This window comes from Neodiprion lecontei, chromosome 2 (assembly GCF_021901455.1).
Source record: "Neodiprion lecontei isolate iyNeoLeco1 chromosome 2, iyNeoLeco1.1, whole genome shotgun sequence".
NCBI classification, from domain to species: Eukaryota; Metazoa; Arthropoda; class Insecta; order Hymenoptera; family Diprionidae; genus Neodiprion; species Neodiprion lecontei.
Genome location: NC_060261.1, coordinates 28,618,746 through 28,633,952, shown reverse-complemented (window position 1 = coordinate 28,633,952; position 15,207 = coordinate 28,618,746). Strand labels below are relative to the sequence as shown.

The 15,207-nt window shown below is 34.1% G+C and overlaps 2 protein-coding genes across 2 annotated transcripts; one reads left to right on the top strand and one right to left on the bottom strand.

The window, feature by feature from the left end:
• Positions 1-228: 228 nt before the first annotated feature.
• LOC107225830 (ras-related protein Rab-10) lies at positions 229-9,701 on the bottom strand. The gene is made up of 5 exons (XM_015666422.2): positions 9,185-9,701; positions 4,044-4,104; positions 3,491-3,629; positions 3,153-3,242; positions 229-2,854 (listed from the first exon to the last, which is right to left on the bottom strand). The coding sequence occupies exons 1-5, from the start codon at positions 9,309-9,311 to the stop codon at positions 2,669-2,671; spliced, it is 603 nt and encodes a 200-aa protein (XP_015521908.1). The 5' UTR covers positions 9,312-9,701; the 3' UTR covers positions 229-2,668.
• Positions 9,702-11,138: 1,437 nt separating this feature from the next.
• On the top strand, positions 11,139-14,496 carry LOC107225806 (transmembrane protein 170A). The gene is made up of 4 exons (XM_015666392.2): positions 11,139-11,344; positions 11,652-11,831; positions 11,927-12,032; positions 12,149-14,496. The coding sequence occupies exons 2-4, from the start codon at positions 11,720-11,722 to the stop codon at positions 12,342-12,344; spliced, it is 414 nt and encodes a 137-aa protein (XP_015521878.1). The 5' UTR covers positions 11,139-11,344; positions 11,652-11,719; the 3' UTR covers positions 12,345-14,496.
• The last annotated feature ends 711 nt before the right edge of the window (positions 14,497-15,207 follow it).

Sequence of the window (15,207 nt, the reverse complement as noted above, 5' to 3'; positions counted from 1 at the left end):
TTGTATTGTTGAGACGATAATTCGTAGCTATGATAATATCAGATAGATGGCGATTGTTTACTTATTTTCCATATTGTTAACACATTATCGCGCACCTATCGGAAAGAGTAAGATAACATCTGCTGAGACAGCTAGAAATATAATATACGTATAAAAGCATCGGCTGAAACCTCATGTAGAATTTTTTAGAATTCTTCGGAGAACAGGTATTTTAATTGAGTGAAATAATTATTCCTAATACGAATTATTTATTAGACACGGTAATACATATAAAAATTTTATTGGCTTTACGTAGAAACAATTTTATCAAAGTGTTCTGTTTGGTATGTCCTTTTTAATGCCTACCTGAACACTCAATAGCATTTGATCGTGCGCATAATGTATCACAAGAAGTATAGTATGTATATTATTATTAGGTATGTATATTAAAACATACATGTGCAATGGCTTACAAGATCGCTGACTATATGATCGTGCTATACGGAATTACGATTTTAAAAAATATAGCAGAAAATAAAGCCACGTTTTTGACGGTACGATAGGCCTTAAAAACGAAAAAGTAACACGAATTCTGAATTTAAAAATGATACAGATCAGTCTATGCTGTCACACGATTCAGTAGAGTTCAAAGTTTCGATGTGACTTTTGTACCCTCATTCTCTGGCCTTGGATTTTCAGTAATTACTAATAATAATAGTAAATATAGGAACAAGAATGTTTGTGTAAGGTATTTCACCTTAATGTTGCGATTTTCATTTACCAGAAACTATTATGGTTTACTGTTACAGAAAATAAGATGTTTCTATAAATTAATACCTACAATCTTTAAATTGCATCGATATTCGATATTCTGACAATTTTTATTTCTTGTCGATGCAACTTTCTTTTCTTTTTTCTTAGTATTAACATCAATCGTAAACTTCAGGTATTTATGGAAATTTAGGGTTGAAAAGAAATGCGTGTTACCTAACATTTTTATGAACGTTTGGCAAGTGAAAGTCTAAACGATATGGGTGTTTTCATGATTCTTTAATCAATCAATTTCCATTCATTATTCATGCAAAATTTTATTTTAGAAAGCAAAAAATTTTAACAGTACTCATTAAAAATGATTGCACCTCAACTTTTGCAATTGTAAAAATTTTTAAGTTTGTGAAGTTAATATTAGTCAATTTATTGCTGAACTTCTAAATTTTCATAACTTTATTTGGGATTTTCGATTTCATTAAAAATTTATAACATTTGAACTTTAGGTGCATACATGCATCTCGGATAAAAGTTTAAAATTGCGTGTTTCGTTCCCAGAATTCTCGACAAAAGATGACCATGCTTAGTAACGGAACATTGTAAAGCTGTGTTTGGAATCCCGAGAAAAGCGAATGTAAAAATTTTCAACCACGAATCTGCCAAAAAAGCATTATAAACCGGAATTTCTTTAATAAAAAAAAAAAAAAAAAACTTGTTCGTTAAACCTGCGAAATCTGTTAGTTCCGAATGAATCCAAATTTAAGAGAATTATACTTTTATAAAATGGTTTTCTGTTTTGCAGCGTGATAGCAACAAAACTGTTAAGATCGAAAACAAGTAATCATTGACACCGGGTAAAGCCAAACAGAAGATCTCCATATACTCAGAGGCAGAGTTAGGGTATAATTCTAAAAAACAAGGCATGACTTTTCATTAGGTGGTAATTTAAGTATAGCGTGTTTCTTAACACTTAACGGCTGGACGAATTAAAACTATGACTTCATTTATACGACAGTTGTCGTTCGATAGTTATTATTTTGAATATAAGTTTGCTGATACACGCACTTTTACCACTGATTGAATAAAAGCAGTATAGTAAACATCGGAAAAAAAATGACGTCGTATAAACTTAGTCTAAGATTATTTCAACTTGTTGAGAGGTTAGTACAATTGTCAAGTTAACTGGGAAGACTGTAAATGTTCCAGTAAGAATCAAGATATTTTTCCTTCGTTTATTTCTGATTTACTCCATCTTTCAACTTTAATTTGTTCTAAATTTGACTTATTTTGACGTTTTATCAATTTGACCAACAAGCCATGGATCGTAATTTATTTCCAATTGCCCATTGAATAAAGCCGAATATGATTAATTATTCTTAAATATGATTCGAATAGTTCTTCCATAAATATACTAGACTTAATTGATTATTACTTTTGATTGCAGATGATTCTATCAACACTGACTACACATTACATGAAACATAGAAACTTTTAAAACTTGCGAGATGTACAATATTTCTGTGTAGTTTTCAAAATTTCAAATACAATGCGTAAAATATTGTAATGTGTAAATGAATTGATCCTTCAGTTATCTAACTGCTAACCGCGCAGACTTGTTGTAAACTTAGATTCCTTCTTTTTTTCCCGCGACATACGCTACATACATACATATGTACATATCGAATCTCTCTCTCTCTCTCGTTTTCTTGTCACCTTATAGATATAAATAAACTCGATAACTAGTACGAATATTATCATTAACTGACGCGTTACTATATTGTTAATTTAAATTATTATAAAGATAACAATAAAAAATAATAGGTAATTGCTAATTATCATACTAACGAAATAAAGCTGGCAATATTCGTCGATACTCAGCTAATTATGCAAGTTTTATGTAATATAAACTCCTAATATACAGTTAGCAACAGCGATTTGAACTTTTTTCAACTCTACGATCGACCGTTAAACGATCCGGTGCTTCCTGAGGTTCACTACCCGCTGTTTTTTCTAAAATAGCCTCTGCGAGCTCGATAAATGCCCGCTCGATGTTTACGTTTGACTTGGCTGATGTTTCCATGAATTTTATTCCATGCTCTCTACCAATCTGTAACCGATTACAAAACAATTAGCATTTCAATAGAAAAAGTTTTTAAACAGCTAGTCAATTTTATATTGGTAATCAACGGTTTGCTAGATAACTGAATAAAAAAAAATATGTAATCTGAAATGGTAGACACACTTCAGGTCGTGCGTTAGTGACTAGTGGTACCACCATTGCTTGAGTCAAACTTTTGTATAGTTTTGTGCTCACAAATCGATCCGTACATAGTTAAGTGTAGTGATTTTGCGAATAAATTAAGATTAAATGATCAACTATCCTGTAGTTATAAATTGATACTCACTGCCTCGCCTCTTTCCGTACTAACAACGCGCTTTTCATGCATGTCACACTTGTTGCCCAATATCATCTTCTCAACATCCTCATTAGCGTGCTGGTGAAAAAAAATATGTATGAGCATCTGTGTGACAGGTCGACATATGTTAGATATGCAAATCTTCGAGCTTGTATAAAAAAAAGTAATTGATATGCGCGTTTTTTTCTTCTTATTCAGACAGACCTAGCAGATGGGTACGTATAATAATTATATTCTGTGCTGGATAAAATCCTGTTTCAGCGTTTGTCGATTAGCACTGTTTTCCCATGAAGCAGACATTATAGAACGATATTTTCGATACTCACTTCATCAATGTATCTCAGCCATTTGACAATGTTTTCGAAGCTCTTGCCATTGGTAATATCATATATGAGCATGATTCCCATAGCACCTCTGTAGTATGAAGTTGTTATAGTGTGGAATCTTTCCTGACCAGCTGTGTCCCTGAAAGATGTTATTCGTCATACATAAGTGCGTAATGTTCTACTACAAGTAATTTTGTGCTGGCAGATATAGGACAGTCATTTAACTAGAAGTAAACATCCACCTTTGTACTTAGATAATGACATGGAATTTTTTATACACAACTTTCCAGAAAAACATAGACTTCGATGCAATTGGTAGGAAATTTCAAAGAAAACATACATAAATTTTTATAGCGAGTGGGGAAGAAAAATGAGCTCATATCACTTTCTTGACTTTTCCAACTCCCCAAATGGCCAGATTGTTTTCAATATTACACCATTATGTGTAATGGTAACAGACCGAACACTACTGTCTTTTGCATAAGTAAGACATTCTTAAAAAATCGTTGAAAAGCCGACTTTGATGGGCATTTTTTGAAAACAATAAACTTACCATATTTGTAGTTTGATCTTCTTCCCTCTCAATTCCACTGTTTTTATCTTGAAATCAATACCTGAACACGAAAGTTGTTTTATTATTACTATGATTATTGACACTATTAGTATTACATCACATTTAACATGTTTATTATGATTGTAGAAAGTACAGAAAAATGTTAGGAGTAAAAATTAGCAGTAAACTATTATAATAACTTGAGGTAGTATTTGCGTTTTAAAATGTTACCTCCCACAGTACCATAAGATAGAATAAGAGAACTCTACACTAGTGATGAGCGTACTGTTTAATGAGTTTTGAAATCTACGACCTGCCTATAAACGTTGTTAGTCATGGACACGCATTCAGTTAAATCGCTGTTGAAATCACCGTGAATACATTCTCCTTGCACAGTTGCTACAATATTACTTTTCCCTGTTTTTGTTTTTCCGTTTGTAATTTAGAATAGAAATATATTAAGGATCATTTGTTACAACTTCACTACAGATAATCGATGTAGTAATAGCGATATACATATGCATAAATAGACAAGCCAGACCGCAGCGAAGAGAGCCTCAACAACGTTAGAAGCAGATTGTTTTAAACTTTTTTTTGTAGAGTGAAAAATGACAAATACGATCATGAAACTTTTTTCACTGAAAACAGCCAACATCATCAAGTATAAGTAATTTCCTCTGATTGTTATTCGAAAGTCAACGTAAAATAGCTTCTTATCAACATCTTCAGTGCCTTATCTAAGGAAATTACACATGAGTAGTGAATCATGTCCATTACACATTTCTGACTGGTATGAAGATTACCATTTAGGTATTCCACCAAGATAATATTCTCTATATGTGAATGTGTTAAATTAATGTGTTAAAATGGTTTCTGGATTGTTTGGTAAGAAGACATGAAAATAAAATTACAAATCAATTGTACCTTTGTTCATCATGCAGTTCATGGTAATTAAGCATCTGATTGAGACAAGACAGACCGAAACCAAAAAATTTACCAGCAAAGCCAAGACTAACATAAAATAACCACTGTGAACAAGGACTTAATCAGTTTGGATGTTGTGTTTTCTACAAGTAATTATTCAAGTTTTCGGTACGTAAAAGTACATAATAAAATCTGAGGGACATGAAATTATCTTGTGATGGTTCCGAACAAGTAGACGTTGGCTGTGAAAAACGCATGACTAAAAACCTGACGGTAATTTGCCATTGATTAGGTACAAAAGTAGCCACGGGCAAAGCAATATGGTACCGAGAAGTAAGCTATCACTAGATCATTTCAGGTGAATTATTTGAATAAAAAGATGCAGAAAACTTTGTGCAAGGCAATCTTATGTTTTGTTATGTTGAGTTAGTGCAGTGTAACAAATAGTTTGGCGACTGTTTTAAAATTAAATACAGCATAGTTAGAGCAGTACATTTAAATTTTGTGTTACCAAGTATCACAGTCCGACATTTCCATTGTTAATAGAAACTGGTTTGTTTTTAATAATAAGTGCATGCGTCAATTTTTATCTTTGTCATCTACTTCGACAACTGTCTTCCATTAAATATTAACAGATACGAAAAATTGAACAGCCTAGGTAGAGTGAATTGAGACCATAGCAGGGAGAATTTTTCAATATTTATATTCCACCATTGATCTACTGATTTTAAATGCCTGATGATTTTTTGATATATTTGGATAACCTGTATAATATTATTCTATCAGCGAGACTACAGGCCAAAGATTGAAAAATACACACCAGAGGAGATGCTTCTGCCGAGAGATATAATCTGTCTATCTAATTGAATGTTCAGATCTATCTACAACTTGAAAGAAAATTAAAAATGAAATATAAACATGATTAATTAACAAGAAAAAAAAAAAAAAAAACATAACAATAAAAAATAAACCCCATTGCCGAAACTGAATTCCAGGATGTGAAAAACTTTTAAAACAATTACCTGAGCATCTTTCCAAGTTAAGGAATAGATCGCACAGCAACGCCAATGGCAGTGGGGTGCCATTTGGAGGAATGCGCGGTCAATAACTCAGTCCCGGATCAACCAGGTAATGCGGCAGGAGCATCTCTGCAATCCAGTTGTCGACGGTACAGGCTATGTACAGCCTTCCACAGCTTTCCCGCAGGAAGACGATTGGATACTACCGTGGGCCTAACGTGACAAGGGCCTAATTAAATTTAATAACGTTCGAGCGACCCGAGAAATTTGGAAGACCGATTGAAAGGGACAGACGTCCGTCACGCGTGTCCACAAATGTGGAAAATGCTACTGACTGACGGAGGAGGGACATAGGTAAAGGATTAGCGACAAGACTAGCAAGGAAAGATATATCAAGTTCTCTAAAACAAACTTTCACTACCTTCTACTACCTGTCCCGCTATGTAATTTATCCTGCAATCGACCAAAATTTTTAAACTTATTTCAATTCCAAACTTGGTCTGAAGACTCTGTTAGTAGTACTCGCAATCACAGCAAGTGATTTAAACAATAGTCATGCAGCCCATGCAAACTCTGTATTCATGAATAAGATTTAGCGCATAGTTTTACAAAAAAATTTTCCATGAAAATGAAATTAAAACATGAAAAAGATGTGTGTATATACTTTCATGTTGTAAAACAGTCTGTTAAAACTCGCATACACAACCAATACTATGCCATTAATATTTAAATACAAGCTTAAGTGCATGTCTACGCTAAGTAAATATTGCAAATGTGTAGTGTTCACATTTTGTGTTGATTTGTAATGATTTCTGGAAAACGTACATTGCACAGGGTGACCTGAGACTATCGCTCCATAGGCTATCTATGTATTTCTCATGAAAATCTGCAGCTGGCACATTTGTTTTTTTTTTCATTTCTCATGAGAAATTTATTATTTGTAAATTACAGCCGTGTGAAGTTGGCCAATTCAGTAGCGTCTGATGGCTCACAATAGCACTGGCGGATTGTCATTTGACTGTCATTCGCTGACCTGCTGTCTTGTTCACAAACAAGAACTTTTTTACCAAAATTAAATAATGTTTTTGTCGCAGGTTTTCGCAAGAAACACAATAATAGCCTATGGGGCGATAGTCCTGGGCCACCCTGTGTACAGGATTTGAGATTGTGAAGATTCAGCAACTAGGTACCAAAACAAATAACAGCTAATAGCAATAATCAACTGATAGTTGCAACTGGTTTCAAAGGATTCCTAATCTCTATTTTGAACGAAGTTCTTGACAAGCTCATTCTGATACGCATGGAGGTAACAGTTTTTATTTCAATCTGACATTACTTGCTGCGAACTGAAACTTGAGTTATACGTTTCTCAACCATATCGCATTCATTTAAAAATTGGTTTATTTGATATCATTGTAATTGAATATTATGTATCAGAAGTTTCGATTGAGCAAACTTGATCGAAAACTCGTAACTATCACCAATACTAAATTCCAATAATCGACAAATAAATTATCGGTATTAAGTTCATAATTTTTTGCTTACCAGGTTTCAATAACCTACAAAGAACTACTTACTGAAATTCAGTATCAAAGTTTTTGATCAAGCCTGATCGATCGACACTTTAGGTATGTATAGTATTCCTCGCCAAATATATATTGTTCTGCTCGTAATACGTACGATATCTTGACAGTTCAAAATGTTTTTTCATGGTATATATACTGAAATTAGTATTATAGTAGTACAGACTTACAATAGTAGTAACAATAGTAGTAAAACAAGAGATACTATCAATGTTCACATACAATTGATACTAAAGACAATGACGCATGAGCTTTCACTGAAACAATGAATAACAGATACCAAAATGAAGCGAAAGGCAGAGGTACTCGACATCGAGTGCCTCATTCATTATTTCTAATCTATAGTTGACTCAGAGTGTAATCCATGCGTCATGCCTGTAGTGATACCTCCCTTAACACGATTTTAATATGAAATATTATTAAATGTGATAAATAAAATCGTGTCTCCCAAAATACCAGGCCTCAACCACTAGGATCATGGAAGCTATCCCTGCTGTTACTTTCCAAATTAAAAGCAGCCCCCTGATATACATATTGCAAGAAAAATAAACATGAAAATTAAGAATCGGCAGAAAGCTGAGTATTTCACTAACAATGATGATGAGCTAACCACAATATTTTCATATCACAATAGATCGCGCTGTCCAATAGACACTGATTATTTTCCAGCATCAAAAAACAGGTTAACTGATTAACTTCATGATTTTATTTTGTACCAAATGCCAAACTATTCCCAGCAGCTTTGAATCACCTCAGCGGTTAATGAAAATTGGAACGGAGTAAAGCAAGAACCATCTCATTTGTGTACCATTAGTCACAACTAGTAACTCGAAAATGTTTCCGTCACACTTGGAGCCAATTTTTTTAATAACTCGAAATGATCAAAAGTTTCCATCAACAGTCCCATGTTCGACATTGAAAAATTAAAAAAGCTTATCGAAGAAGCTTGATTTATTTTATAATGGAAAGTCCATGTGGGACAGTGTTATTTCCATACAACATTTAGCAATAATTATAGAATCAAAAAAAGTAGTCGTTACAGATTGTCTCTCATCTTATGGTAATGCGGTGAGATTGCAATAAATGAAATACATATGTATAATATAACGAGTTAAATGGAGAAAGTGTCTGCTACAGAATATTCCTCTACTCTTTGGAAGGGTTTACTCGCTCATCTTCAATATATCATATATTATTGATCAATTTAAATGATCTGGCTCGCATAATGAGACTGTACCTCAATAAAAGAAATATCTATTTATAGTCAAAGAATTTCAGTCTCGGGGAACAAAGCATGCAGCAGCTAGACCGCATCCTATGCGTTTTTGTACCAACGTATGTGGTATTAATAATTAACATATTCAAGGATTAATTTGACTAGCAATAATAATATGGCGCGTATAAGTTGCAACATTTTAAAAGATGACGAGTTTTATTGAAGCTATCAGTTCGATACACGTACACTATCGTGCACGCAATGCGTGTTTGTATACGATGAATTTTTTTCAACCTACCAAGTACAAGTCATTTGTTTTTACAACTGTGTCGTCATCGTCGGAAATGAATGTGTAACGCACTTTACATAGATGAGATTAAAGAAGATAATATTCCTTACCTATCGTAGAGAGAAATGTTGTCGTGAAAGCATCGTCCGAAAATCTGAATAAAATACACGTTTTTCCAACACCAGAATCGCCAATCAATAGCAATTTAAATAAAAGGTCGTACGTTTTCTTGGCCATCTCACTCGAAACTCGTGTTTCCTATGTACGTATCCTCTTCCACGGCTGTGTTTAGAGTGAAAACAAGATTTAATTCTAGAAACAACCAATAACACTCGGGTTTTTTCAGATTATTTTTCGTTCTTTTCTTTTTATAGTAGTATATACTGAAGTGTTGCTTCTTTCGATGACCGCAAATTACTCGAATCGCATGGAGATTGCGCGGTCACTCTGGTCACTCCTTGTCTTTTTTTTCCACCACAAGCCGTAGCTATTTTCAGAGTGGTTGCGATGAATTTAACGGAAATAAATCGAACGAACGTCGGATATTATTGGATCGTGCTAACAGGCTACTACGTATCCTACGAACTCATCACTTGTATTAAATTCATCGGTCAGCCCGCGAACAAAAAACCATCTCAAGATGGCTGACACGTGGACGTTAAAGGAGGATCAACTCGACGTGTGCACGGATAGCTGTCGAACCATATTACGTGCTTCCGTCGCAAGCCTGCGCTGCGAGCACTTGGTCCGATAAATTAAGAATTAGATTCAAACTGAATCACGAAAATGAACTAGGACATACTTACAATCAGCAATTTTGGTTGCCAATATCGATTGTGTACTGAAGGACACTAGACGAGCGTGGAAAGACCGCGTAATGGAATTAACATGAGGAACTTGTGGGTATAATCTTTGAGAAAGAACTTGTGTAAGAGTAATGATTTAACATACAACTCACCTTACTTTGCTCAAGCAAGAGTAATGATTTAACATACAACTCACCTTACTTTGCTCAAGACAGGAGTTGTAGTGGGCGGCATGTAATCTTGGTGGAACTGTGAAGACACCGTAGATAAGTCGCGATGTTTTGAAATTATTTAATTGTTGACTTTTAACTTTACCGATATTGGAATATAAGTACATACGTGCAATTTTCTCAGTTACAGGTGTTGATTATGTATTTGATCTCTTTACCAACAGAAGTACTCCATGTAGGTAGGGTTGCCTATAGTACGGCGATAGTCTATGGTCTCCCGGAAAACCTTCTCAGTTTAAAAGTTTTTTTGTGTTTTAATTTTATTGTTTTACAATGGGTTATTCAAAGTTGTAATACCTACCCTCTGGGATTAAATCAAGTTTTGTATGTGCAGTGATATTTGTTAACGAAGTATTGTTTATTTTGCTATACATGTCAATATAATATTTCATTTAATTATTTTTGGAAGAAATATTTTTACAAATACCCAAGTATTTTTGTTATATGCTTTAAACTACTTATGACTACGTAATATCTACTAGTTACACTTTGTACAATGTTTATAGTTTATAGTTTATTTTGTTTTTACTTAAAGGTATGTTTCTTACTAACTAGTGGATTTACACCCATCGACATAGAGAATGGACTGCGAGAGTAGTTCAACAATGTATCTGCCGAATAGAAAGAGACAGATTGCAGTACGGGCACAGAATCCTTACAAAACATATACGGGTCGATTCGTGTCCTCGTTGCGTTATGTCGATGAAGATCTTCAGTCAACAGCGGTCTTTAGAAAGAGACAGGGATTGTCACTAATAATTCTTTATCTTGCTTCCAGAGCGGCGGACATATTCCGTGCATTGCTTAGGTAAGGGAGACATGATCCATTCTCTATGCGGATGCTTATACCGAGGATCGAGGGTCACAGCGTTGACTGAAGTTGACTGAAGAATTCAATGCGCACTTTTGCTGCAAATCCAATATCGTTTTTCCCGCGTCGCAGCTGCTCCCCACTCTTTTGATCGCGCGACGGAAAAAGAACAGCCCAGACTATGTCTGTCCTTCGGTCTTAGCTTCAGTGGCCTGTAAGACCGCGCAGTCTCAACTCTTTATAAGTCTATGGTACATACGTACCACCACCAAGCAGAGAGCACCAAGTACACGCATTCTCATACAAGTAGACTTTTGACAGATCTCGGTAAAATTTCGAGTCGAGCTTCCGGGAATTTGACAGCCAGATGATCTGACATAAGTAAAAATATAATTCACATGGCATGCTGATCAAGTTACTTAGGTAATAAAATTACTGCTGCCCTTCGCTTTTCAATGAAGTTAATTTAGTACTAAGAAACGCATCTACATATATATGCATATGCATAAAACTGTCACTTCTTGTTCGCTTCTATTTATTATCACTAAAAAATATTACCTGCTTGGGAAAAATCACTGTAATTTTATTGTATCATATATCCAATTGCCCTCTCGATTTTCACACATATCAACGTTTGTTTAACGTTTGAGCATTATTTATTTTGTATCTTGATGTTTTTGTAGACAATGCTGTGTTTGTACCATTAATTACTTTGTGTTTATCTTCCTAGGAGATTTCGCTTCATTATGATGAGACCTCCCTCTGATGGTACTTAATAGCGTCTTTGCTTGCTAGGCGATGCTTCACAAAGTGATTTCAGCTACAGCAATGTCCAATGAGCCAACACCTCTTACTGCAACATCAAATAATGATGAAAATGCACTTTACAATCCACTCAGTTCATTTCTTCGTATGTAATTTCTTCCTAAAATTAATTGGAAATGGTTAATTAGATTTTATGGCACAAACACATTTTGTAATTTGTCATAATGTATTATTTTCCAGAGATGTGGTATCAGATATTTCTCTGGGCATTATTTTCGTCCATATTCGTCCATACCATTGCAGCAGCAATTTGTTTTGCCACATTACGAAAACATAAATATGGAAAGTAAGTACATGGATGTCTTTTGTGTTCTTTGTAGTTTGAAAAACACAGAGCATATAGTTGTATTTGTTGATTTCCATTTTTACCCATGTAAGGCAGGATAATTTTATTTGATCCAGGTTCTTCCCACTGCTAATAATAATAATGGGGGTATTGCTGCCGTTAACATCAGGAATTCTGAGTTCCGCAGCAGTAGCATTTGTCTACCGTGCATCAGGCTATCAGATGCTGCCTTTATATGCTTTACTGTGGGGTATCGGACAAACTGTAATGGCTGCTTGTGTTGGATTCACAAGGATATTAGCTACTTTATAACAGAAGGTTTAAATGAACGATGCCAATATTGTACAGTGAAAATTATGCAGATGAATATCAATAATTAACCAGTAAGAGTCCCACAAAAAGATGGGCATTTTCTTATGTAAGTTTTCTATATAAATGTAATTTTGTGAGAGCTATAATTCATGGTAAGACAGAAATCACTATGCATCGAAATATCCTTTTGATTTCACTTTGAATCACTAAATTTTATACTGATTACTTTGGACAATTAACAAAAGTCTTTCGATATACTAGATACAGTATCTGTAAACATGTATGTATGTACGTCTCCCGTAGTGGATTCTGACCTATCGAAGGTCACTGGTATCGGCTGCTACTATTTGTTCAACCTGCACAGTAGATGACACAGTTGACCTTGAACTGATGAGAATCCATCACAGGAGGTGACATAGAAAGAGAAAATGTGTGTGTTACCAGGTGTAACCATACATCAGGAATTGGTTACATTGAAGATGTTTCTTCATTAACCACTGTTGCATTCTTTAATAGTGTAACATAGTTATCGATATCAGGTGTTCGACGAAGCTCTAGTAAGTAGTATTGACAGACTGAACGTTGTAAATTTCCAAAACACTTATGTAGATAAATACTTAAAATATAAGAAATTGTAAATGTCATAGTATTAGATGATGATGATAAAAGAGTTGCAGATAAATTGTACCTACTATAATGTAGTTTGCTGGCTGCCTGAAGTTCTCTGTTCCTCATACTTTATGTGTAAATCACACATAATGCAGAATAATATTTTTGTGCAATCAATTGATTTTGCAATAATTTTTATAAAATACTGTGTTTTTTCTTCTCTCTGTTACAGACGTCTGTAGGTGTCTACATACGATTTGTAAACCGGGAGTTCCGCGAACAATTCAATGTTTTGTTCCCCCCCATGATCTTCGATTACATCTATAATTTTTCTCTTACCGTTTGAGCTCTAAGAAGCCCTTCGGGCTATTGAAAAGATTCTAGATCAAATTGAACCAAAAACTCTTCAAATTATGCCGAAATAACCAGAAACAAGTTCTTTTCTGCAAAAATTTTCTACACCTTAAACCCTTCAGTTCTTCATATGTGATATAACAATGTCAAATCCTATTTTTCACGAAACTTTATACGAAATGAATTATCAGTATTCATAATTTTGCGATTCATTTAATTTCTTTAGATTAAGTATTTACACATGAACGTGCGCTTATAAAGCGATAAATTATTTCCTACTCTGAAACTAACTTAATTTTGTGTGAAATCAGCAAAGACATGTGATTCTATTTTCTTCTCATATTTTCCTGAAATAAATTCGTATGAATGTTTCAAGCAGTATTGAATTTTTTCAGTGCTTAGTCGAGGCTGAAGGAGAAGATTATTTTAGGAAGGATGAGTATGCAAATGCATCTATTTTATACAAAACATTTTCCTCTAAACTCAATAGTTTAGGTGAAAAATATGATGTAGATTGTAAATTGGTCATTAGGCGGTGCAAAAAATGGAAAAAACGTGCTGCTTTTTTGGTGGTGAAAACGTGTTTCTCGTCATTTGAATATACCTTAAAAATTTTCTTGGTCGAAATCCGTTTGAACAGATTTTCAGTTATGAAAAACACCACACTTACAAACTATTATCAAGATTAATTTCCTCGGCAGCCAGAAGTTTTACCTCAAGGTCCAAGCTTAGTAGAAACAATTACAGATCAAATCAGAGATGATGTAAGGAAATGCATATGACTTCTCGTGGAATGCTAAAAATATTAATTTGACAATACTTTACACAACGTCTGAACTTTACTTTCAATAAATTTTATCCTACGCGCTAACTTTTAGTTCAGGGAGATTTCGTGTTTTGAACAAGGCAGCAATAATTCGTCCCAATACGTGATCAACATAATACGTATAGCGTTAAGTTCAAATTAGGTGGAGGGAAATACGACCTAGATTCAATATCATATCGGGACCCTGGAAATAAATGTTAAGTGTGAAGAACTGAATGCTTTCGAAAATAAATATTAATCTAAAATGTAGCTTAGATAAGACAAGTTACGTTTTTTTGTTTATATAATGTCTATTAATATTAGTGTCTTTCGATTTTAAATAAAGTGGCAATTGGGTTTCTATGGTTAATTCTTATAAACCAATAAACGATCTCTTCATCCAAAATAATCTCAAAAACCTTGGTTCGATTATACCAACAAAAATAAAGCGACTCATCTTTTGGTACGATTATATTAAATAAGTGTTAATCATTCTTAGATTCGCTCCGATTATAGGGTTATACAAGTTTTTAAATTTAAGGGACCCTCAAACATATTACAATATCTGCAGTCAATGCCTCAGCTCCTATTACCAAAAAAACAGAACCCCGCAATTTTTTTACAGATTTATTAGATGCTCAATAAGATATCCTGATGTGTGCCAGAGAAATTAAGTACAAATTTTTGGGTAAAATTTTTTGTAATATTTAAAACGATATAATTTGACGTCATTTTTTTTGTTGGTTTTACAGAAAAATGGTTCCTTCAAAAGTTGTTCGTTGTATTGGCCTTTATAAAATTGGTACATTACTAGTAAACACGGACATCGGTCGTTTTGTTTATATTGCCATTGATTCGGAAAATTTTCAATGACATGTCGCAAAACTCATTCGACGTTTAGAACAATCTTTCTCGAATTATTAGTCTCAAGTTACCGCGCTACGTCACATAGTTGAGCAATAAAGTGAACAATAAGCGACCTACGCAAATCCATATTGCTTTGATAACTATCGGCAGATTTATCCTATGTTGTGCAAAAAAATCATGGTGCTAGTTTACAGCTTCCAGTACCTATTTTCATACTGTAACACCTAG